At 49.9% G+C, this 23,334-nt stretch overlaps 9 protein-coding genes across 9 annotated transcripts; 6 read left to right on the top strand and 3 right to left on the bottom strand.

The window, feature by feature from the left end:
- The first annotated feature begins 135 nt into the window (after nt 1-135).
- PSV08DRAFT_193394 (uncharacterized protein) lies at nt 136-1,088 on the top strand. Its single transcript, XM_014216956.2, has 2 exons — nt 136-262; nt 335-1,088. The coding sequence occupies exons 1-2, from the start codon at nt 161-163 to the stop codon at nt 761-763; spliced, it is 531 nt and encodes a 176-aa protein (XP_014072431.1). The 5' UTR covers nt 136-160; the 3' UTR covers nt 764-1,088.
- Nucleotides 1,089-4,041: 2,953 nt separating this feature from the next.
- PSV08DRAFT_358217 (uncharacterized protein) lies at nt 4,042-5,880 on the bottom strand. Its single transcript, XM_014220137.2, has 3 exons — nt 5,608-5,880; nt 5,439-5,527; nt 4,042-5,388 (listed from the first exon to the last, which is right to left on the bottom strand). The coding sequence occupies exons 1-3, from the start codon at nt 5,683-5,685 to the stop codon at nt 4,293-4,295; spliced, it is 1,263 nt and encodes a 420-aa protein (XP_014075612.1). The 5' UTR covers nt 5,686-5,880; the 3' UTR covers nt 4,042-4,292.
- Nucleotides 5,881-6,252: 372 nt separating this feature from the next.
- On the top strand, nt 6,253-6,979 carry PSV08DRAFT_258519 (mitochondrial 37S ribosomal protein uS17m). Its single transcript, XM_014220136.2, has 2 exons — nt 6,253-6,354; nt 6,413-6,979. Exons 1-2 carry the CDS (start codon nt 6,295-6,297, stop codon nt 6,899-6,901), a joined length of 549 nt encoding a protein of 182 aa, XP_014075611.2. The 5' UTR covers nt 6,253-6,294; the 3' UTR covers nt 6,902-6,979.
- A 145-nt stretch (nt 6,980-7,124) lies between these two features.
- PSV08DRAFT_169394 (armadillo-type protein) lies at nt 7,125-10,982 on the bottom strand (the record flags this gene model as incomplete). Its single annotated transcript, XM_066091845.1, has 3 exons — nt 7,125-7,295; nt 7,352-10,107; nt 10,157-10,982. 3 exons carry the CDS (start codon nt 10,980-10,982, stop codon nt 7,125-7,127), a joined length of 3,753 nt encoding a protein of 1,250 aa, XP_065950008.1.
- A 244-nt stretch (nt 10,983-11,226) lies between these two features.
- Nucleotides 11,227-12,948, top strand: PSV08DRAFT_358214 (kinase-like domain-containing protein). Its single transcript, XM_014220134.2, has 2 exons — nt 11,227-11,531; nt 11,596-12,948. The coding sequence occupies exons 1-2, from the start codon at nt 11,288-11,290 to the stop codon at nt 12,732-12,734; spliced, it is 1,383 nt and encodes a 460-aa protein (XP_014075609.1). The 5' UTR covers nt 11,227-11,287; the 3' UTR covers nt 12,735-12,948.
- A 1,224-nt stretch (nt 12,949-14,172) lies between these two features.
- PSV08DRAFT_358213 (uncharacterized protein) lies at nt 14,173-18,068 on the bottom strand (the record flags this gene model as incomplete). Its single annotated transcript, XM_014220133.1, has 5 exons — nt 14,173-16,342; nt 16,394-16,458; nt 16,515-17,168; nt 17,224-17,961; nt 18,015-18,068. 5 exons carry the CDS (start codon nt 18,066-18,068, stop codon nt 14,212-14,214), a joined length of 3,642 nt encoding a protein of 1,213 aa, XP_014075608.1. The 3' UTR covers nt 14,173-14,211.
- Nucleotides 18,069-18,611: 543 nt separating this feature from the next.
- On the top strand, nt 18,612-19,728 carry PSV08DRAFT_346415 (ADP-ribosylation factor family-domain-containing protein; the record flags this gene model as incomplete). The annotated part of the gene is made up of 6 exons (XM_014220132.1): nt 18,612-18,661; nt 18,831-18,903; nt 18,991-19,010; nt 19,139-19,201; nt 19,333-19,404; nt 19,455-19,728. 6 exons carry the CDS (start codon nt 18,612-18,614, stop codon nt 19,726-19,728), a joined length of 552 nt encoding a protein of 183 aa, XP_014075607.1.
- A 2,303-nt stretch (nt 19,729-22,031) lies between these two features.
- On the top strand, nt 22,032-22,284 carry PSV08DRAFT_258460 (uncharacterized protein; the record flags this gene model as incomplete). Its single annotated transcript, XM_014220131.1, has 1 exon — nt 22,032-22,284. A coding segment is annotated over exon 1 (195 nt), but the record flags the coding sequence as incomplete, so codon positions are not given.
- On the top strand, nt 22,171-23,152 carry PSV08DRAFT_3104 (chitin synthesis regulation, congo red resistance, RCR protein). The gene is made up of 2 exons (XM_014220130.2): nt 22,171-22,422; nt 22,485-23,152. Exons 1-2 carry the CDS (start codon nt 22,295-22,297, stop codon nt 22,786-22,788), a joined length of 432 nt encoding a protein of 143 aa, XP_014075605.1. The 5' UTR covers nt 22,171-22,294; the 3' UTR covers nt 22,789-23,152.
- The last annotated feature ends 182 nt before the right edge of the window (nt 23,153-23,334 follow it).

Below are 23,334 nucleotides of genomic sequence, written 5' to 3'. Positions count from 1 at the left end.
AACATCGACGTCGGCCATAACGACATCTCAACGTGCTTAGTCTGGAACAATGTTGTAGACAACTAACAGAAAATCCCAATTTCTCCATAGTAGCCGAGACTATACCCAGCACATCCCCAAAACATCGCAGAGTACCGTGGCATCGTTTTCAAGCCGCACAATGCCATCCCCAAGCTTCCCACCCGAAGAGCTCCGGCTGATAGTTCAAGAGGTGGCTACTCTTCTCAAGGAGCGCAAAGAAACAATCTCAGTTGCAGAAACAGTCTGTGTACCCTTTACATCTACCAATAGATGTGTGATACACACCCAAAGCTAACTAGACACCACTTCACAGGTAGCAGGCGGCCTCATCTCTGCAGCTCTTCTGTCTTTTCCCGGCGCATCATCCTACTACCTTGGCGGACTAACCCTCTACACCCTCGAATCGCGCATTGCGTTTGCCGGCTGGACCCAAGAAACAGTCTCTGGGTACAGCGGCCCTACACCAGCCGTTGTCTCAGGGCTAGCCGAGCACACGCGCAGCAAGTTGGGCAGCACGTACGCTGTCAGCGAGAGTGGGACTGCAGGGCCCACGGGTGGCAGCACCAGGAACCGCACACCGGGATATGTGGCTCTTGCAGTGGCACGCGAGGGTGGAGACACGGCAACGAGAGAGGCAGAGACCGGAAGCTCAGAGAGGGAAGGCAACATGGTGGCTTTTGCGGTTGAGGCGCTCAAGCTGGTTAGAGATGTCATCAAAGCGGACGGCGGCAAGCTGTCATGATCAACATTGGGCAATGGACTAGACAAAGTGAGTAATTCGTGCGAGGGCACATGTGCGTGTGTACCGAGTACATGGTTGAAGGGTGTACGTCTGGATTAAACCAACGTTCTGGATAGGGAAAACACTGTGTGAAACTGACTGACCCTCACACTCGGATGTGGCTCGTTTCGGTCTCGCACATACAATCCTTTACTGAAGGTGGTATGCTGTAGCGAAATTATCCGATTGATCGGTATCAGATTATTAATCGCCCACATCCTTCGCTTGCTCATACGCGTTTGATATCCGTGGGGTGGTTGTGTGTGTGATGCCGAAATTCTCCTTTGGTTCCCACATTTTCCCCTTTCTGTTGTTCACGCCGCGTAAACGCAACAGGATCTATCCCGACCCAGCTCATCGGTGTCACACCACCACAACCACTTGGTAACCGAGTACCGTTCTTTGAAGCGAGAAACACGCCTGCCGCAATCACACACGTACTTTACCGATGTATGTGCCGTGTTCTGCTTCCTTCCGTGGCCATGTGTTCCCGTGCATTTGGCTGGCTCGGTTAAGCGGCCCAGATCCTGCCATGCACCGTCCACGATAATGTGGCGTGCAAAGCGGCACAGCGTTATTCCCTCCATCCCCTTTGCTTTCTTCCTTTCTTCCACCATACGAGCGCTGCCAAGATTAGGGAGGTTCAGCCATCCCTTACATACTACTACTGACGTCGAAAAATCCGCTGCCGAGACATACACACCTGCACATGCGCACGCGACAAAGGAGGATTTTCTTTTCGCCCTCGCCCTCCCCCCACGTCTTTCATGCTCCAGTTTTCCAAAGGAAGGGCAAGGGAGGATACATGTCCCGGGAATTATTAGGCGCCATGTGTGATTGTCTGCAGCCCTATGTCGAACTCCTGTTGCTGCAGGATCTGAAGCTGAAGGATTCTTTTAAGGGGGGGTTTCACCACTCAAATAGCAACCCATTATATCAGTGCCCCCCACGCGGCTAGATTTACCCGACAAAGGATTCGTGATAAGTGGATTCGGGGCTGTTGACCGGGATTATTTTGAAATTGGGATGCCTTGTTGGTGAACAGCGGGGTTAGCGATGGAGGGTCGCGTGGTGAAATGCGTGAGAAGAGCTGGGATTGTATGGGGAGAAAGAAACGTTGGTTGTTATGTGGAGTTTACATTTTTGTCAGTCAGGGATCTCAGACTACTGGAAATAAGTGAACAAATGAGTCATCTGTATGCTAGGCATCTCGTGGGCTTTGGGATAGTTGGTTTATCCCCTTCTCCAACAGAGGAAAGCCCTTCTTCTCAAGTACTGAGCATAACCGATGGCATGACAAATTCCAAATTTGTCATGAGGTATATACGCATTCTAAAAAGAGAGGAGTCATGACATAAGAAACTATTCATATCCTAGCATAGAAACAAATGAAATCTAATGAAACGCTACTTACTTTGGAAATCTTTTATCCCTTCTTCTTCATCCTCCTCAAAGCAAGTCCAAGTGCCATTAGATTAAACAAACACAGTGTTCTTATCATCAAGTCATTTTACATTCTCACATGTACCCAGTACAAAGTACCCCCCTACTCAAGGAGTCCCTATGTCCGGTCTCTTCCGAATTGCCTTACCTACTTACTTATTAGCATCGCTTGACATTTTTCACTCTATTTGCTATATAGCGTATCAGATTAATTATCTTAGAAAAGAATAGCAGGCCACACCCCAACCTGCTAGAATCGGGTATTAAAAAAATTAACTTTACAGTTAAAGTACGTAATAAAAGGATTTAGGTGGACCTCTGCGAGACCCTATTAAACTCTAAAAAACGGGTTAGTATTACTACTAAAATACGCCTCTTAATAGGTATATGTTAAATAGACAAATCTCTATTAGGTATAATAACTAAAATACAGTTACAACGAAGGCAGCAGCCTAGCGAACTATAGTTGCGACGAAGGTAGCAGAATAGTAAACTACAGTTGCGATAAGACAATAAACTATAGTTGCAATAAGAACATATTACGTAAAGCGCTCCTATACCTATATATTCGCTATATCGCATCTTATTAAAGGCACGAATCTATTAGAACTCGATCTCGAATCTTATTAACAGTATAAGCCTATCTGAACCTAATCTCCTATTACTACTATATTAAACTTCCTCTCGCAGCTCCCGTCATTTTTAAGCTATTTAGTGCTAATTAAGTCCCCTATGTCTATCAAACCTATAATAGCCTTCTATAACTGTCTATCTAATAGTATCTATAAAGAGATATGCAGGTGGATAAAGGAGAGATTCTATAGATTAGAAGCTAGCGTAGACTCTACTAGTATAGTTAAGCTACGAGGGATCTAGCGGATTAGCGAGTACACACTCGTAAGCAACTTAGACGCGTATAAAATCTACTTAGTAGGTTTAAGTATTATAGATATTAACCTAGAAGGGGTAGATATAGATACTATAGAGTGGCTGTACGAGGACGCCGTCTACATTAAAGATACTTTAAAAGCTAAACATCTAACTAATTAGCAGAAGGAGTTTTTAGAGAGGTTTTAGTTAAGTAAGAGCAAGGCGTAGATAGGTATAGTGCTTTAGTTTTATAGTAAAGCGCTGGGTGTTCGATAGGCTAGAGATAGACTTGACGGCGTCACGGACGATTTGCTCGTGTGGACGCTGCGTGACGATATCGATAGGCGGGTTACCGTGACGGTTTCGATGGGTGGAGCTGAGAATGGGTACGCGCGGTTGCTGATTTGAATACCTGTATGACTAGTTCTAATAAATCCCGAAATTTTGTTTCACAAAAACGTTCCCGAAAGGCCGGAGCCAATACTTATTAGCATATCCAAAGATTCACAGTATCCCAGAGACGCGAGATGTGCTATGAATGTTTTTTTCCTTGCAAGTATTATTATAACACAATTTCCATGATTTATTCGTTTTCTGTGCATGAGAAAACAAGAATCATGTTCAAATTAAGAGAAAGAAATAACAATTAACAAGGCAATAGTAGCGTAATGATATTTGCAAACCCTGCTTAATCTGGGGGGTTTGCCAAAATTCCACTTCTTCTACTTCTTCTTCAAGGAAAAAAAAGCGCAGCGTTTCAAGGCTATTAAAAAAATTGGACTGTATTCGAATGTAATATACTTGACGTGCAAGAGAAGAATGTTAACACCAAGAGACACAAGCCGCCCTGGAGACAAAGACATGTAATTGTATGTTTCTGTAACCTCACCATACACACACACACACGAAGCAAAACAAGAACACCCTACACATAGTACTACTGCATAATCTTGCCATCTATACCAAGAAAATCGAGAGCTAAAAAATCCCATCTATAAATGTCCCTTTCCCATGCTCATTGATCTCACAGAAGACTTACTCCCCAACTCCACACACACACCATCTTCATTCCAGCAACGGGTATTCACGCGTCATTTCATACAAAACTCTCTCTCTCTCTCTCTGTTTGTCTTGTCCCCCTCCTCACAGTTGCATGTTTAGCAAAACAGAATATGCTTTACAGTTCGTCGTGCGCATCAGGCTCCGGCATCTTAATCGGCTCCTGCGGCCTACCAAGCTCAGCATCAATGCTAACACCGCTCTTCTTCCTGTACTTCTCCCAGACGCTCCAAAAGTCCTTTTCCATGCCCTTTTCCATCTGGTCAGGCAAGACGACTACGTACTCGACGTGCAGGTCACCGTATTGCAGACCCTCGTTGTTTTCCAGTTGTTCGTGCCAGATGGGCATACCCTCTTCTTTGATAATTTCAACGAGGTTGGGCTGTACGACTTCGCCGCGCTTGCGCGAGAGCTGGACAATGTGGCCGTCGAGATGCGTGACGTTGCGGGTCCAGTCACCCATCCATGCTTCTCGGAGAGATAGAACCTCGCGCCAGAAGAGGTCCTTACCCCGTCTTCGGAAGAAGGTACCATCTGTGCGTTCGTGCTCTTGTTGTCCGAATGCAGGATCGGCTTCGGCGAGGTGGACGATAAGGTCGCCAGCAACGTAGTCCGGGCTCTCGTCTGCTTCATTCTCATAGGTGATGCGTACGCCGTTGGGCATGCCCTTCTCAATTTCGAGTTGGTGCGTCTCGGATTCACGGATTACTCTACTACCGCTGCAGACCGGACATGGGTGCTTGATTGTCTTGCCTTTGCCGTGACATTTGTCGCAATGTACCTGGACTTGCTGAAAGAGTCCCGGTGCAAGTTGCTGTCGTTGTATGCGAACGCCTCGTCCACCACATGTGCCACAGGTCTCTACGTGTCCATCTTCTGAACCTGATCCCTCACAGGCCGAGCAGATTGCTTGCTTCTCGATCGTGAACTCCGTCTTACGGCCATTGTAAAAGTCACGTAGAGGAATGGATACTTTAACCTCCATGTTCGGCCCTCGTCGCTCCCCGCCATGGTGTCCAAAATGTCCGGAACCACCGAAGAAGCGCGAGAAGAGGTCAAACGGATCGTGATGCTGACGAGGTCCACCACCTTGTTTGTGCTGTTGAATGCCCTCATGGCCGTATTGGTCATATATCTTGCGTGTTTCTTTCTCGATAAGGACTTCGTAGGCTTCGGCAATCTCAACAAATTTCTGGTTTGCTTGTTCGTTGCCACTGTGACATGTTAGCAGGCTGTTGGTGGACTGGCATAGCATTGCACGTACGGGTTCTTATCGGGATGAAATTTCTTGCTCAGATTTCGGTATGCTTTCTTGATCTGTCGCTCTGAGGCATCCTTCTCAAGACCTAGTAGCTGCGCGACTTGGTTAACCAATGCATTTGGAATTGCGATAAAGGTAAGAATATAAAATGCATAATATAGACTTTACATACCTTGTAATAGTCTTCTGCGCCAACAACTAATAGCGCCAGAAATGCGACCACAAAAAACAGCGCTATCCGTAGAAGCATGGTGCAGTATGAAGTGCGCCAGCGGCGACTTTGAACTTGGGAAAGTGAGTGGACGGAATGTGCGTATCCGATATAAGGACGAGAACAATTGTCTACATGAAATTCACAAACGTCTAGCGAGGTCGGGCGACCTCGACACTAAAGGGAAGAGAGGGGGAAAAGTCAAGTTGATATGAGAAGCTGCGAGTGAAGGGTAAAGCAGTAGGGTTCGGGACACGATAGCAGTAACGTAGATTATGCGACCAATCGGAGTTAAGCCTTGGCATCACCGACATGACTTTTTGTGCGCGGTGGAAGAGCTGGCGCGAACCCGTTGATCGAGGCTGCAGTTCCCCACGTCCCCCGGCCCGCCGTCAGATACCCCCAAACGACGCATTGAGTTGCTGTCTTGACCTGTCCGGACTCGGCCTCAATATACAAAGGCCCTTGTAGCGCTAGCGCACCTCCGCAAGACCTCCGCATCCACCGCACACGACCTGGACCACCACCACCACCACCACATAGCCGCCCGTCATGGCGTCAATAGCGAACAAAGCCAAGGCTGGCAAGCCAATTGTGCAGAACTATTTTGCGAGTCACAAGATTGGTGTCGTAGTCTCAGCGGGGAAGATGTCAAAGGCAGTAAAAGTGCGAGTCGCAGAACAAGAATGGAACAAGAAGTTTAGAAAAGTAAGAATTGACAATTGAAACACACACAAATCTTTCCAATGCTAATTAATACTTGCAGCATTTCCCTGCGCCCAAAAACTACCTTGTCCGCGATCCCAACAACTCCCTTGTCGAAGGCGACGTCGTCCGCATAGCGTCAGGTCATCGCACCTCCACAGCCATTCACCATGTCGTAACCTCGATTGTTGCGCCCTTTGGCGAACCAGTCGAGAACCGCCCACCAGTCCTCACCGAAGCCCAATTAGATGAGCAGCGCATCAAGGACAGGTTATTGAAGGATGTGAGGAGCGCCGCGCGGGGGAGGCAGGTCAGTGTGCAGAGATTGGCACAGGCAAGGAAGCAAGGATATCGGATACCGACGCTGGAAGAAGCCATGGAGCGCATGAAAGTGCATACAGCGAACGAAAAGGCGAGGCTAGAAGCGCATGGTGGACAGGCTGGACAGCAAAAGACGGCAAAGGAGAGGAGAGTCGAGGCGGGGAAGAAAACCAAGGACGAAGTCAAGGCCGAAAACAAAGTAAAAGATGCCAAGAAGCAGACTGTATAGTGACATACGCAAGAGATGGACATGTAAATTATTGTGCGCCCCAAAAGGCTGCCACTGGAAAACATGGTATTGCATTCAACGTTTGAGTCATCACGTTCTTCATGATACCAAGTTTTCTATCCACCACAACGCCAAATCCAATTCCAACCCAATGCCCAGGGTATCAATATCGTTTCCATACAATCGTGACCAAGCCCAACAATGGAACAAACAACACAGCCTTCTACGCAGCCGTCTGTACAACCTTAAAGCCCTCCGACACCAGTTTCTGAATCTCTTCGTCCTTGTGCTGTAGCTGAGCCAGCGCGTATGCGATGTCATTCCACTGTCTCTCGTTCTCGGCCCTTGGAAGCCTCGAAGCAAGTTTGGCAGACAGTTGCTTGGCATGTTTGTCCTACATAGTGTTAGTATTAATGCTGCAACATTGTGTAGTCTATTGTAAATCCATACCTTCTCAATAAATCCAGCCAAGAACTTAATGATTCTCTTCAATGCCTCTTCGCTAAGGCCCGTATCTGCACTAAGCACACTGAACATATCAATGAATTGATTGTAGACAGCATTGTCCTTGGTCGACAACTCAGTGAAGAACATGCGTGCCATGTCGGCAATCTTCTTGTCACTGTCTTCGAGACACTTGGCCATTTCGCCTAGTTGACCCTTGACCTTGACCTGACCTGCCAAGATCAAGAAAGTAAGCGTCATTAGACAAGTGCGCTTGACGCTAGGGTCGCCATCGTTCAAGCGGCGGTAGAGGAAGTCAGTGTTTTCGTCAATGAGGTGGTTGAAGCACACTGCCATGTCACCAAGTGCTACAACAAGATTGCTGCGGACGACTGCATCTTGACTCCTTTCGAGGATGGTGAGCAGCAAGCCAAGGTTGGTCTCGCAGTACTCTGAGCTTACACACATGAGTTTCGCTAAGCAGAGTGCCGCCTGAGCTTGCAAAGTCGGATGATTGTACGATGTGTTGTTGGCGCAAATGTCTGCCACTAACGGACCAAAATTTGCCAAAAGAGACTGCGGGCCGTATAGAAGCTCGCGTTCACGGACATGCGCAATAGCTTCCGTAAAGTCATCCTCAGTAGTACCAGCCATGAGATCAAGCTCATCGGCTTCTTCAGGTGCTGGTGTAGGCTCCTTAGTAGCACCTCGTTTACGGCCCTTCTTCAAGGGGGCTGGATCGCCCGATGATGCCATCGACTTTCGAGGAGCAGATGCGTTCTTCTTGTCCTTTTCAGCTTTCCGGCGCTTGAATTCGAGCTCGCAAAGCTCAAGGTGCACAATTTGCTTGATTGCAACATGGCCTACGACAAAAAGCAGCTGCGAGAGAGCGAGGGCAGAGTTTTGCTTCTTTGGTTGTGGCTCCTCGATCGGAGGTGCATCTGGCATTTCCTCATCCTCCCCTTTCGGCTCAGCAGCGCTCGAACTTGATGTAGGGCGTGACTCGGATTTATGTTGTCCAGCAAAGACACGCTTAGTGATCTTGCGGATAATTTCTGAGCATAAGACGTCGGGGTGCTTGGATAGGACATATATGGCACTGATAGCCTGCTCTGCTACTCCATACCACTCTTTACTTTCCGATGTCATTTCTGTGATTGCAGCCAGCCTCACCAACACTGCGTGATCGTTTGGCAGTTTTACAGTTTGAGCTGGAGCGTCACTGGTGGCCTGCTTTCCTGGCGGCTGGCTCATGCGGCGAAGAGCTATGCAAGTGTACCGGGCCAGTCCCAGGTCTCGCCTGCCAAGCTCTCCTAGACCAATCCTGAGGCAAGTCTCCATTTCCTGCACCACGATGTCGGGTGTGGAAAGCGCCAGCATGCCCAGAACGATGATAGCTCCTCGGCGCTGGTTCTTGGATATGTCTTTCTTCTGGTAGCCATAGATCTGCCAAAGCTTCTGAATGACCAATCCGTTGACCAGGCCCTGCTTCATCATCGTGCTGAGAAGCTGCTCGAGGGACGTCAGTTCTGCCGGCGTTGTGCCGAAAGTCAGACTGATCATGTTCTTTGAAATGTAGTTTGCAACTGCATTATCATCGAATCCGGGCGGTGCATCAAAGAACAAGCCCTTGTAGCATTCAAGTAGATGCGTCTGCACACCCTTGCCTTCGTCACTGTTGCCTTTGGTCCAGATGAGTCGTAACATCCTCCGGATACCAAGTTTTGCATTGGCAATCTTGTACGCATCGATGGTGGTGAAGAAGTCCATGGCTTCAATGACTTCGCTCTTGTTCTTGGATGATAGTAGCTGAGTTATGATCTCAGCAGCATCGTTGATGACTTCAATGAACTTGAGTGCTTCGAGCAGGAACTTGCGTACTGCTTGGAATTTTTCCAACTCTTGCGCGGTGGCTGCATCTTTCTGAGCTTTTTCGATGGCGGCAGCCTTCTCCTCTTCACTCATCTCAGATGGGTGCTTCGGCCCTTCCTCATCCCCAGCATCAGCCTGTGTTGCATCCTGCAGTAGTGTCTCATCGACCGTCTGATCATTCGGTGGGCGTTCCCTCAACTCTTCTGGAGGCTGTAGAGCATTGATCTGGGCTTCACATTCCTCCAATCGCTTAGTCCAGTCCTTTGTCGACAGCAACCCTCCATCAAATGCCGTGAAGGGATGGGTTGAGATGAGTTTGGCAAGCAGCTTAATCGCATTTCGGCGAACGTTGCTACTTTTGTCTTCAAGACTGCGAGCGGCAAGTTCGGCGACCTTTTGTCTTCGCTTGGGGTATTTCTGCTCCAGATCACAGAGTTTAACGTAAACCTGCATTACCCTAGCACGACAATAGGGATTGATGTCGAGGAAACGGTCTTCAAGCACATCGAAGAAAATTCGGATCTGTGCCTTGTGGTTTTCGCTGCGGTCGTCTTGACTCAGCTTGCTAAGCATAGTTATGAGGTTTCCGCAGACTTCGATAAGGGCGCAACGCAAGGTATACGACTCGCTATCTAGCAGGTTTGCGAGCAGTGTCATTTGTCGGATGACGAGATGTGGTGTGAGTTCAGAAATCTTGGTAAGGAAAGTCGAGATAGACTTTGGGCCTTTGAGATCGGTGGAACTGAACTCCTTGCTGCTAATATCTTTCAAGACGTCTTCAGTGAGTTGTGGATAATCAAACGCATCTGCAAGTGTAAACAGAAACTCTGCCATGGGCTCTGACAGATGCTCAAAATATGTCAGGCTCTGGTTGATGGACGTTTGCGCGGCTATCATAGTTGTCAGTAGATGTACTCTGACGGGTCTTGGTGTACCTACTGTACGCGTGTCCATGCGATTTGACGGCAAAGCACAAAACTCTGAAACAATGATTCCGTATGGCATTGTTCTTGACTCTTGTCTCGTTCTCGAGGATGTGGTATACCGGCTTTGTGAACAGGCCGATGAACGTGTCTCGCTCTGAGGTGGTGACGAATATACGGCCCAGCTTGAGTCTGAGTACCTTGCTCATCCGGTCTAATGCCGTCTCTAATTGGGCAGAAGCATCCCAGGCGCTCTCTTTGCCTCCGCCAGTTTTCGTCTTTGTAGTCTTACCCCGCCCCCGCGCTGCTGGGGCAGAGGCGGATTTCTCCAACGCTCTTGTTTCAACTGCGGAGATGGTCCAACGGAGAAGAAACCCATACATCTCGAGTAAATTCTTATGGTGAGGTATCGCATCCTGCTCTTCGGCCTCGAGGTCTGCGTGGATTATGTCGGCTTGCGTAGACAGTGCAGAGGATATGAGGTCGAGTATCTTGCTGAGAATTGCGGGAGGAATCTGCGATGAGTGCCTAGAGAGCCGGAACAGTTTACGGTTAGGTTCTATGTCATATGTTTTTGCGTGCTTTGGATATGCGGGAACGCACTTCAGCAGAAACTGCAGAGTATCAAAGACAGAGCTGCGAGTAATCGCATCTGGGCTCTCTGCCACGGCATCAACCACAGGATTCAGCTCGCTGTTGATCAATCCGGGCGACGACAGCGCTTCTGGCTCATCTTCGCAGTCTTGTAGCGCTTGCGGGGCCTCGGGCGTGGGGATCGTCGAAGGGTCGCTGTCGAACAGCTTGACCGCCTCATTGATGTCGAATTCCACGCGCGCATCCATAATGGTCAGAATCGCTTGCGGAACCAAAAGACAAGAAGGCCAAAACAAAAAGAAGCGACGAAAGGGTCGTCGAGGGTGGGGTTGTTTGCTCAAGTGAAAGGGACAAATGCGGGCCGTCGTCTCACTTGGCGGGAAAGCGCGTTGGATGTGTTTATTGGCCCGTGCGCCTTGTCATCATGCTTCCCCTTCCGGCCTAGTAATCGTTCAGGGTTCAATCGCGGAACGCGTCTCCCAGACGCTGTGCAGAGACTCGCGCATCATTCTGCACACCATAAGAAGACCACTTACAGACTTACGCTCCTCCCATGGCAAAGGCACGTACTTCGCTGCGGAATGCAGAGGCCATTGACGTCCACGAAGACTCTATAAAGGCAGAAGAAGCTGAAGAGACTATGGACGAAAGTATGGATCCGCTCGACGAGAGTGGGCAAACAGTCGACAGCAGCGACGAGGAAGTCGAGGATTCCGTCCAAGAGGATATGGCGCGCTTCGAAGAAACATTTGTTGGTATCAGCAAGCGCTTTCGACTAATCAACCGCATTGGAGAGGGTATGTCCTCCATCATTGGCTTGCAATCATGCAGGGTACCAGGGTCGCTCACACTTCGTCACAGGAACCTTTTCTACCGTCTACAAGGCTGAAGATCTCGAGTACGAAAAATACAACAACAACTGGGATATTGACGAGCGTGAGAAGAACAAGAACATGTCCCCTTCCCGCAGGAAGCACTCCGCCCGCCGCCCCCACTATGTGGCCATCAAGAAGATCTACGTTACAAGCAGTCCGATACGCATCTTCAACGAGCTCGAGCTTCTCTACGATCTGAGAGATTCAGACTCAGTGTGTCCCCTCATCACCGCTTTCCGTCACTTGGACCAGGTAGTGGCCGTACTTCCTTACTTTCAGCATCGTGACTTTCGAGATTACTACCGCGACATGAAGATTTCCGACATGCGCTTTTACTTCCGGAGCCTTTTCACTGCCCTCGCAGCAGTCCATCAGAAAGGCATTATTCATCGTGATGTCAAGCCCACCAACTTTCTCTATAACACATCGCAATCTCGTGGCGTCCTGGTCGATTTTGGCCTCGCGGAGCGTGAAGGCACAGATTGGCACAACTGTGCCTGTCACTTGAACGAAGAGGATCGTCGCTATAGGATATCCCACAGCGTCTACGCTCAGACACAATCGGCAGGCCACAACGCTTCCGCCTATCCCAAGAACGACACTCGCAACAGCAGACGTGCCAACCGAGCGGGCACTCGTGGCTTCCGTGCCCCTGAGGTGCTTCTGAAATGCACTCAGCAAACTTGTTCTATTGATGTATGGAGTGTGGGAGTCATACTCTTGACCATGCTCTCGCGCCGCTTTCCCTTCTTCCACAGCGCAGACGACATCGATGCGCTGCTCGAGATCACCACTATCTTTGGACGAAAGAAGATGCGTGAGACAGCGCTCCTACATGGCCAAGTCTTTGAGACGAACGTACCCAGTTATAGCGAAGGCGGTCACAGCCTAGAGAAGATTATCCTTTGGTGCACAGGGCGGACAGGCGACAAGACTCAGCCCAAGAAGGAGCTTGAGGAGGAAGAGAAGGAAGCTGTCCAGTTTCTGTACCGCCTTTTGGAGTGCAACCCCGCAAAGCGTATTACGGCTGCTGAGGCTTTGGAACATCCCTTCCTTGCCAAGGTTGACGAAGAAAGCGAGGTGGAGCAGAAGGAAGCGGTTGATTTTACCGAAGAACAAGAATAGTCACAGTATTGACACATTGACGAGAGCACGAGGAAAAGTGGCATGAACGGCGTACAATTGGGTGGCAGCATAGTACAGGAGTTTTTTTTGGTTTGGCCATTTATGGAAAATCGGCTATGGGACGAGTCATTACGATACCCTCCTGTACTGCACAGAATCATTCATAAAACATTATTCCAAGTAATAGACATGAAAATTATACGCATTTTTGGCATTTTCTCGATTGTCTGTTCTAACTCTTTCAGGACGTGATAGTCAGCTTAAACTCGGTGAAGTAGGAAATATAAACGGACATCTGTTGTTGTTGCTACTACTGTGTTCTAGATTCTTTTCTTTCCCTAAAAGCAAAACAAATACTCAACAAAGAATAACTTGGTGTTGAACCGAATTTTCTTAACTTCCAAAGCTGTACTAAAGTACTGAAGTGTGCAAGGTTTAGTATCAACAGAGCTTCGTAAAGTTTTCTTCGTAATTCACTATTTTCGGTCTTCATATACTGGAAAGTGGATTACTCGGTATTACTCTATTGTCAACTTTCTCACTCCGCGACAGATATTAGATAAGTCAGCATTAAATACAACCACAGTCTACTATCACTAATCACATATCTTGGCGTGATGGCATCTCACTTGACCGCACCATGGACCTTCTGAACGTGAACACGTGAAGATTTTTTTTTTACTTTGCGATTTGCGCTAAGGAGATATCATTTCTTGCTACTTATAACACCAACTGGCCTATTCACCTGCCGCTATATAGATAGCTACCTAGCCTAGAGCTCAGTTCTCTATCGAATACAATATCGTGACCTGACATTGCCTGAATATAGCTCTTTGAGCCTAGCTTATTATAGTATACGTATATTTACAAGAATATTGTATGAATTCGAATCGCATAACTTCATAACACGCATGATAAGATTTCTTGCGCCAGCCTTGGTACCCACAGTCAGCCCATCAATCTCCTAGAAAAAGGATAGCACGCTCACTACAGGATGAATGCCCGAACACGAGTCTGAATTTTCCCGCTAGAAGTCGTCTTGACCGCTTGCTTAAATTAAACAAGACAGATGTCATAGAGATCTCGGAGTCCCAATCCCTATCACAAAGGAACCTCAGCAGAGCAGCGAAGGCGTCTTTCAACTACGAGCCAGCTATTTATACCTCTTTAGTGTATACATACAAGAAAGTATAGCATCGACTAGTCTTCACTAGATTATTTAGCTTTTTATCGCAGGAAGTACATTCTTTTATTTTGGGCAAAACGCCAGTCATTCGAACATTTAAAAACTTGTCTCTTTTACCTCGACTGTTTACTAGACGCTGGTCAAGACAGACCACATGGCGAAAATGGGACAACAAAGAAAATTGAAAACGTTAGGATCTATTGAAATGACCAAATCTGGCCTCATTTACGCCAGGCAAATGCAATGCAAAAAAAAAAAGAAATGAAAGTCATGAAACTTTTTTTCCTCCCCCTAAGGATCCACATTGTACTTGAGCCTAATCCCCATACTAGACAGTTCAACGTCAAGATACTTAAGGACACCAGGAACAGCCACAATCGCGACATCTTCGCCACCGGAGTAGCGCAAGCCCTGAGCGTCCATCCAAACGTCGTTATCGTTGCTATCAGCAAGCTTGGCGCAACGTCTGCAGCGAATAGTAACATCCTTGCCGTTTCTATCCTTTTTGCGGCCATATTCGCTGACAGTAGGCGTAGTACTGAGGAAGGAGCCGCAGGTTCTGCAAACAGCGGCTTTGGTGTAATCGGAGCAGTTCATCAGTCGATCTTGGAGGAGGAAGGCGGTGCCGTGGGCTAAGAGAGCGTCGCGTTCCATTTCTCCGACACGGATACCACCACCCTTCTTCCTACCCTTGATAGGCTGACCCGTTAGTGCGTTTGATGGGCCGTTGCTTCGGACTTGGAATTTGTCGTTGACCATGTGACGAAGACGTTGATAGAATACTACTCCAATATAGATATCAGCGTAAAGTTCCTCGCCGGTGATTCCAGAGTACATTGGTTCGTTTCCATAGTAGTTGTAGCCTGCGGCTTTCAATTGGGCACCAAAGTAATCGACAGCCGTGTTCTGTTCATCGAATTTGAACGGCGTTGAATCTTGTGCCATGCCGTGGAGCGCTCCAGATTTTCCAGCCAGTGACTCGATAAACATGCCGATTGTCATACGGGACGGGAAAGCGTGGGGGTTGATGATGACGTCTGGTTGTATGCCAGATTCGGAAAACGGCATATCAGTGGTTGGGAACTTCTGAGACACGACACCCTTCTGACCGTGACGAGAAGAGAACTTGTCTCCGACAACGGGAGAACGTGGCGTTCGCAGCTTGACTGAGACCTTTTGGCAAGGCTGAGTGCCGTCCTCTGAGCCAATGACGCGGACTTCCTCGACGAAAGCGATTTCGTCCTCCTTGTACTTGAGGAACTGAGTCTGTCCGTCGCGGTTCACGTAGTCGCCGGTAGCTGCATCATACGAGACAGTATGGAATGCTGCGATGGGATCGCCAGACCGCAACATGGTTCCGATCCGAGGTAAGCCGTCAATGTCAAGAGTCTCCTTAGACTCTGCTTTGATGAGACCCTCAGGCGCAAAGCCGAAAAGCTTGGCTATCGACTTATTCGATCGACTCTTGCGGTTTCCCTCCTCGAGATTTAAAATCTTGGTCTTGTAGACCGTACCGTGCCCAAACCCACGCTCATGTGACGACTTGTTCAGGATCATAGCATCGTCCATGTCGTAACCAGTGTAGGAAATAACAGCCACAACAGCGTTCATTCCGTTGGGGAAGTTGTCCATTCCATACTCGTTATACAATGGAGGTCTGGCAATAGGAGTCTGGCCTGTCTGTAACCGGTAGGTCTTGTTGTCTGTTCGGTATCTCATGGCAGTTCCTGGTGTACCCATAGATTGCTTTCCCATCTGACATTGGTACATATTTCTTGGTGATTGATTGAAATCGGAGAACGGAGTCTGGTTGGCGATGATGGAAAAGATGTTGGTCGGCTCAAATTCAACGTGGGTTGAGTCTCCCGATACAATCTCGGCATCCGTAACAGAGATGGACATGTAGGGCTGCTCAAACGGACCAACATAATCCAGTTTGTTGAGAGGCAGGTACTTGACAGGTCGGTACATTCTCGAGCACTGCGAGAACATGTAGACTCCTGGATATTGGCCGTTGTTTGAGTTTGGAATGTATCCAATCTCCATTTCGACCGGCACACCGTGCGAACCTTCAACTTTCCAGTATCGTAGTGTATCACTGATAATTTTGGCTTGCTTCGGCGAACAAAAGCCCAGCACCCGGCCATCCAGCTGCACCACCACACTTGCATCAAGGGAAGCCGATGATTTACTCGACACGCCTAGCTCCGCAACAAGTTTGGGGACTGCTGAGACGTCGAGGTTGGTTGTCGCAATCTTGCACGTGTGCGAAAAGTGGTTGAGAAGTCCACAAGGAGAACCATCAGGGGTATGGACAGGACACATGAAGCCCCAAGATTCAGGAAGTAGTTTTCGGACCGTCGTCGTCTTGAGTGTCGCGAAAAAGGCACCTCTGTGCACCATTCTGAAATGCGAGATAAATCTATGCACAAGTCAGTGGTACGCTAGTGGAAGAAATGAATGTGTAACTTGCCTTGGAAAGTTGAGCTTTTCAGCCACTACCACGAATCCAGAGGTTTGTTGTAAATCGAGTCCAGTCTATTTTACTGGTCAGCACATGCCTCGCGTTAAGTTTGAGTTGAGAAAAAGCTTACCGGCGAAACCAGGTTACCAGTACTAAGGAAGTATTCCATAGCCTGGCCGATAGCCAGTTGTGTCCGTCGCAATATCTTGGAAGACCAATCCTTGTGGAATTCTTGTGATGTAAAAGGCCGGTACTCTGTCCTCCTGCCCCATTCTCTCAAGACAAGCTGGAAGCTGTTGAGCCATTCCTCTAGCCTCTCCTTCAGGATCATGCCGTATAGTTGTCCACCTAGTAAAATTTCCTGATTCTGGACAGCATCTGGGTTGTCAACGGCGCAGTCACCCTCGACCAGAGCATAAAGCTTTCTGGTCATGAAAAGAAGCATGCGGAATTTGTCCGCATCTTGAGCAGGAGTGACGTTTACACAGCCCAGGTGAGGAAGGACGATTTTCCGGAGGAATTCAGTGCCGGCTTCCTCGTCGGTGACGTCTGCTGGCAGTTGCATGACGACCTTGAACTTTTCTCCCAGATATGCGCGAGTCTTTGCCTTGGAGTGTAGGCCATAGACCTTGTATGTCCGGAGCAGCAGTTCTACTCTATCCGTTACAAACTGCTTCTGTTCAAGACCTTCAGATCCTGCTGCGCCTACGAGGCCTTCGAATATTTCCCGATCGTTCGTCTCGACCAATGCTTTGAGGATCATGCAGATTGGTACGAGGTATTCCTGGGGAAACATATTAGCACAAAAACCGAATAACAAGGGACATGATGGTTCGTACAGCCTTGCGCCATGAGAAGCGGAAGTTGACGTTGCCGTCACTGAGATAATGTAGAGCGTTTGTTTGTGACGTTTGGTCGGGTCGCATTGATCGAAGTTGGATACCAAATTGGGTGTAACCGGGACCACGATTGGTGAAGGCGCCACGCTTGATGGCCATGGGGTAATTTCGGTGGTTGACCTGGAGCATACGGATGATTTTTTCGTTGCCGTTGATGATGAAGTAGCCACCAAGCTCGTCGCTCTCTTCTTTGGCCTTGACAAGAGCTGCTGGTGGGAGACCCTCGAGATGGCAGCGATTGGACTTGAGCATAATGGGGATTGAGCCGAGATCAACAACCTCTTCCTGCCAATCGCCGTTGTTGACCCTCCACTCTAATCGTGCGCGCATCTTGCCGCGGTATGTGGCGTGTCGTTCGCGAGTCTCTGCGGGAAGGATGTTGCGATTCTTGAGGGCGACCTTGTTGGTGGGCGGCAGGACAGGCTTGTCGAGGAAGACATCTTGTATGCGCAGGTGCAGCCTGTTGCGGGGACCTGTCTCTTCGGGGGTGGCATATGGGTTGCCGTCAAGGAAGACCTTGGTGCCAATGTCTCGTATGCCCTCGGCCAGCTGTCCGCCTGGAGCAAAGATGGCGTTGAACGAATTGATGTGGGGATCGACAGCGGCTGCGAGGGTCGGGTAGGCTGTCTTGTCCTTGGGCGGGTTGCGGAACAGGTCGTGTCGCCTGAGAGTATCAAACTGGGAGGACAGTTAGGCTCGTGGATTGGCAAAGAGCATAGGCAAAGACCTACTTTTGTCGACCACTGCGGCTGTGGCTTGCTCGTTGCGCTTGCGGCAGGCGCCATGGTTTCCGCGAGCGGGCTGTGCTCTGCAGTTGAGGAACAATGAAGGAAAAGATGGCGCAGCTCACGGGGTCATGGACGAGCGATTTCGGGGGACAACAGCAAGCAGAGCTGTGAGGGTGTGCACGGCGAGCTGCAAGGGCGATGGATGATGAAAGTTGCGATGCCAATCTCGAACTTTTTTTCCTAGACTAGTCCGGTAGGCCACATCGGCAGACCCCTGTCTAGCGCCATGGGCCCAAAGTCACACGCCGCGGCGGCTCCATCACTGTGCTGCAGCGTGAACCACTCCTGGCTTTCGTTAGGGCGGCACAGCTCTGCTTCTCTACTTCCTCACAGCATTGCCTGGCACCTCTCTGCATCTCCAGTCGCGGTTGACCCGTCGTCATTTTGCGGTTGCTACTGCTAACTACCCGGCGATCACGCCTACTACATGCCCCGCAGCAAGGATCAAGGTTCCCAGGCTTCCTCCATCGCTCGTACATCACCAATCCTCCCAACCAGACTGCAACACCATCGAGTCAGTATCCCATCGCGACAACGGCCATGACGAACCTCTTCCGTCGCATTTACGACTGGCTGCTCCGCCTATTCTGGTACGCCTACCTGTCTGCTTTCTGTTCATCACCAGCCTGCGCCTGGCATGTCTCGTGCGCTATTTGATGCTTCTCAACTGGCCGGCTCCAGCAACCCCCCCAAAAGAAAGGCAAAGTCACGGGCGGTGATGGCCTGAGATGGAAGACGCTGACTGCTCACATCATCTAGGGCGACTGAGATGGACATCACCATGATAGGATTGCAAAACGCTGGCAAGACGTCGCTGTTGAGGGTTCTGGCGGTGAGTCGCTTCCTGATGCGGAGAATGACGATGACATTCTGCCGTGCTTCATTCTGGTAGATGGCGAGCTGACCGATTGCTGTCTAGGGCGGAGAGTTCACTGTTGAGTAAGTTAGAATTAGTCGCGAGGTGCGCAAGCATACGGCGACAATGTTTCACGACGATGGCGATGCTACTGCTTCGCGCAACCATGAGCGTCATGGTAGTGGGGTCCATGCGCTGACAATGGTCCTAGCTCCATCCCCACCGTTGGCTTCAACATGAAGCGTGTGCAGAAAGGCCATGTCACCTTGAAGTGGTAAGTATTCTTCATCTCAGTCCTAGGTCACGCACGTTCGGCTCTTGCAGCGCCATTCCCGTTTGAGCGAGGCTTGCGGGGTGGGGGAACGAGAGCTAGACCAAGGCGCATCTGCTGACCATGGGCAACAGTTGGGACCTGGGAGGCCAGCCTAGGTTTCGTTCCATGTGGGAGCGGTACTGCCGCGGGGTAAATGCCATTGTGTACGTGTGGTTCGCATGTGATGGTGGTTGACTTGTGCTTATCGGAACAGGTTCATCGTCGACTCGGCTGACAAAGAGGCCTTGCCCGTTGCTGGCGAGGAGCTCAAGCTGCTGCTGGAAAAGCCGGCTCTGGAGGGAATCCCGCTCCTTGTCTTGGGCAACAAGTCGGACTTGCCTAACAAGCTTTCGGTGGATGAGCTGATCGAGGCGTTGGACCTCAAGTCAGTGTCGCACCGCGAAGTGAGCTGCTACGGCATCAGCGCAAAGGAAGAGACGAATCTGGACGCTGTGCTGCAGTGGCTGATTGCTCGGGCCAGCAAATGAGGAAGTTTGTGTTGTTTGTATTCAATCGGGCGGTAACGTGACCGACGGGGTCTTATGGGCCACACGACGCTCGCAACGCATTCGGTTCGGGTTTGTGTTTTTTGATGGCAGTTTTTTACGGCCGCCGACGTTGTTTGATTCTTACGAGTTACGGTCGTCAGCTTTCTACGATATCTTTAATGATTCTTACGACTTGATGGAAGAAAAGACGGGCAGATCGCTCTGCAGGCTAGCGATGGCCAATCCAGTTCCCCTAGCTCTCGACTCGTTTACGGCTTTTTTTATATTACTAGTATTATGGCGGCAGGCCATGTTCCGTCCTGTATGGTTTTGATTGTTTTATATTGGAGCGACCATGTTGTGGGTGTTAAGAAGTGGTGAGAAGATGTGGGAGGGGAGTCCGAGAGCGGGTTTGAACATGGTTTAGTTGCGCGTGCTTGATCCCTTGTGCGGCTCCATGAGGAGTGACCTGAGAGTGGCAGCGGTAGAATGGAATCTTGTAGTCTCTGGTGACTAGTCTGTGTGTTGAGTTTGCTCGTGACTCGAAAGCCTCGTGCGCCGGGGCGCGTGAACGCCGGGTTTTTGTTCTGACAGCGTGTGGAAATAGGGCGGGGGATGGAGGATGGAAGGCAATTGCGGGCGCCCGTCCTGGTGCAGCTCGTGGATTTTGTTTGTTTTTTTCTTGCAGAGCGAGCGGTCCGGGGGTTGTGGTTGTTTGAAACGGGCCAGGTTGACGGGGGGAACGACTTGGGTGGCACGGGGAGGCGCAGAGACAGGCTTGGGCCGACGACTTGACGGACAGAGATGACAGCAAGGGCCCCAAGGAGAGAAGAGGATCAATGCACAAAGCGACGAGAAGCGACGGTGAGGGACAAACAACTATTATTTCGCACAATGCAGGCTGGCAGATTGGCGGGCCCCAGGCAAATCCATGCCAGCACCAGTTGAACAACTCATCCTGCATTAGCGTCTGGCGGCCAACGCTGCGCTCCGAGGCCCTCATTGGGCCGACACGTCGCGAGCGCTGCAACCCCCCGGCCTGCCCAAGGGTCGTAGCCCACCGAACCGATGAGCTGGCGGGGCGAGGGACGTCTGGCGTGAACGGCTTTGGGGCATGCTGGTGGCGTGGGTGAAGAAGGATTGTGGGGGTGGAACGGTCGACTACTGTAAGGATACAGACGTGCACATGTAAACGTACAATGTACGTACGTATACATCATGTAGCCAGGTACATACTAGGTGCGTATAGTGATATGCAAGTGTAGTATATGTAAGCCTCAACTGGTGGTAACAGCATGGGCCAGCAGCTTACTTGCTTGCTTCTCTATTAGTAGGTGTACGTGCAATTGTGCCATGCACATGGCCTCCCTCGCCCATCAATGCTTACAACACGACAAGTCAACCACAACGCCAGCGCCATCTCGTACAAAGTCCATGTTGAGTCCAATCCACGGACAACTCAGCAGTGGCGCGCCACTGTCTCACACCACCGGCGTCCAGCTTCAACGCCTAGTGCTCGTTTTCGGCCTAGGCCCGGCATACGTCCCGAGCGTAACAGACAGCATGATGGATGCGACTACTCTACAACATACATACACCTCAACCTCAAACAGGCGCATGCAATGGAGGAAACACGACGCAACAAAGCCCCCTTGCTCGACAGCCGACGTATGTGTTTCGTTGTTTCATTGCTGCTTCGCAAGCTGCAGTACGGCAGTGGCCAGCGCCGTCCATAGGGCGCCGGACCGGGCGGTGGTGTGTTTGGTCAGATGACGTATGTATGTAGTGTAGAAGCGGACGAGCTGGACCATTTCCGCAGGGCTGAGTACGTACTACGCCAAAAGGCCGCAGCGACGTTTGCACCGACATTTCCCCCCTCAACGCCCGTCTAGAGGCTTCTCGTTGGCGCTAGCACCGTCCGGGCACAGATGCACTCGTAGTCGTCGTCGTGGTCGTCACCCATGCTGGCGCAGGAGCCGTTGATCGTCTGCGCGGCCAAACTCTTTCCACGTCGTGCCAAGCGGGGTTGCTCTCTTGGTGTGTGGCTGAGCGCCCGCCGGATCCCTGCCTCCTCCGGCTTATATGGTCATGCACTTCGTCATTCCTCTGCTGTGTCCTCTCACTCGCCCTTCTATTTCCCTCACCCACTCCATACTACCTCCCGATCGATAACCTGTCCTGCTAAAACGATGCATCTGAACGCTAGACAGATCTACTGGGATGACGACAGGTAAGTTTGTGCGCCGCTGATCTTCATGTTTCCAAGAGTGGCGGTGCGTTGCTACTGCGTGTGCGCGAGCTTGCCCGGCTATCGGCATCAGTGGCTAGGGTATGAGAACTCGCCTTGGGCCCTTTGCAACATACGACGTCACAACGTCATTCGAATCCGCTTCTATCGGCATCTTCTCATACTCTACCTCTGCCAATATCAAGCCAGCTTCTTTGTACTTGTACCCTGGTTTTCTCCATGCTTTCAGCCCCAGTTTCCACGCATCCTCCTTTCCTACTACTACACTTTTGCATATTGCAACAACTTCGACACCGACAACCATCACTCTAACACACCATGGCTAGGTGTTACATCGACATCAATGGCTACAGGCGCTGCAGAAGCTCAGCCTGGAACAATTGGGTCCGATGGGTAGTCCTCGTCGTCGTCGTTGTCGGCTTCCTCCTGCTCTTTGTCCTCTGCTCGTAAGTCCATTGTCTATCACCACATCCATTCTCAGAAAGCACAAACTAACACCCACCCACAGCTGCTTAACAGCGCGTCGCCGCCGCAAGGCCGGTCGCAGGCCCTTCTACGGAACAGGCTGGGCCGCTCGTCCTGGCCTCTACAACAACCAAAACAACAACCAGTACAACGCCCAGCCATACTACGCAAACCAACCCGCTCCACCCTATGACGCCGCCACAAACAACAACAACGGCTACTATGGCGGCGGCGCAAATCAAACCTACTACGGTCAGCAGAATGGTGTCGAGCTTCAGTCGCCCCAGCCTACCTATGGCGGAGGCGGTTATGCACCACCACCAGGCCCACCACCAGCCAAGGCCTAAGCATCTCGCGGTGATCCCCAAAGGACCAAACATGATCAAAGTCACGTCGACATAACGAAGCTTTTCACAACAAAGAAAAAAAAACATATTTTTTTGCTAGGACACCATTGAAGACATGGACGATGTGAACAATGAGGACGAAAATGTGGCAAATTTGGTTGGGCGAAAGACTGGAGTATAGGGGGCCTTCTCTGACTTTTTTTCTTTTTTGTGTAATCACGCTTGATACCTCTTTTCCTTTATCTATGCTTGAATATCAACCTTTCCTTTTTTTTTCTCTCTCTCTCTCACACACATACGACCTTTTAAGAAAGCAACACCAATATGCATGTCGTAATAAACTCTAGAATTTTCTGAAAACCCTTTTTGCAGTCATATGCAATTTCCCCTTCCCCCTTGGTTTGAACCATGAAAATAATGATCAAGCCATTCATTCAAAAAAAAAGACATTTTGACATGGAAATAGCATCAGGAACAGGAACATCATCCTTGTCTTTTCCACACTAACGCTATTATTTATGTCATCACAGTTCCATCTCTCTTTTC

This window comes from Bipolaris maydis (genome assembly GCF_028858645.1).
Source record: "Bipolaris maydis strain C4 unplaced genomic scaffold PSV08scaffold_1, whole genome shotgun sequence".
NCBI lineage: Eukaryota > Fungi > Ascomycota > Dothideomycetes > Pleosporales > Pleosporaceae > Bipolaris > Bipolaris maydis.
The sequence above is the reverse complement of the archived record's forward strand: the minus strand, read 5'-3'. Positions and strand labels throughout refer to the sequence as shown.

Excerpts from the sequence above, each read along its gene's own strand:
- PSV08DRAFT_193394 (XM_014216956.2), top strand. The coding sequence starts at position 161 with ATGCCATCCCCAAGCTTCCCACCCGAAGAGCTCCGGCTGATAGTTCAA. Across the intron at positions 263-334 it reads CAATCTCAGTTGCAGAAACA|GTAGCAGGCGGCCTCATCTC; the intron begins GTCTGTGTACCC and ends ACCACTTCACAG.
- PSV08DRAFT_358217 (XM_014220137.2), bottom strand. The coding sequence starts at position 5,685 with ATGCTTCTACGGATAGCGCTGTTTTTTGTGGTCGCATTTCTGGCGCTA. Across the intron at positions 5,528-5,607 it reads GCGCAGAAGACTATTACAAG|CTACTAGGTCTTGAGAAGGA; the intron begins GTATGTAAAGTC and ends CAAGTCGCGCAG. Across the intron at positions 5,389-5,438 it reads TTTCATCCCGATAAGAACCC|TGGCAACGAACAAGCAAACC; the intron begins GTACGTGCAATG and ends AACATGTCACAG.
- PSV08DRAFT_258519 (XM_014220136.2), top strand. The coding sequence starts at position 6,295 with ATGTCAAAGGCAGTAAAAGTGCGAGTCGCAGAACAAGAATGGAACAAG. Across the intron at positions 6,355-6,412 it reads GGAACAAGAAGTTTAGAAAA|CATTTCCCTGCGCCCAAAAA; the intron begins GTAAGAATTGAC and ends TAATACTTGCAG.
- PSV08DRAFT_358214 (XM_014220134.2), top strand. The coding sequence starts at position 11,288 with ATGGCAAAGGCACGTACTTCGCTGCGGAATGCAGAGGCCATTGACGTC. Across the intron at positions 11,532-11,595 it reads AATCAACCGCATTGGAGAGG|GAACCTTTTCTACCGTCTAC; the intron begins GTATGTCCTCCA and ends ACTTCGTCACAG.
- PSV08DRAFT_3104 (XM_014220130.2), top strand. The coding sequence starts at position 22,295 with ATGGCTAGGTGTTACATCGACATCAATGGCTACAGGCGCTGCAGAAGC. Across the intron at positions 22,423-22,484 it reads CTGCTCTTTGTCCTCTGCTC|CTGCTTAACAGCGCGTCGCC; the intron begins GTAAGTCCATTG and ends ACCCACCCACAG.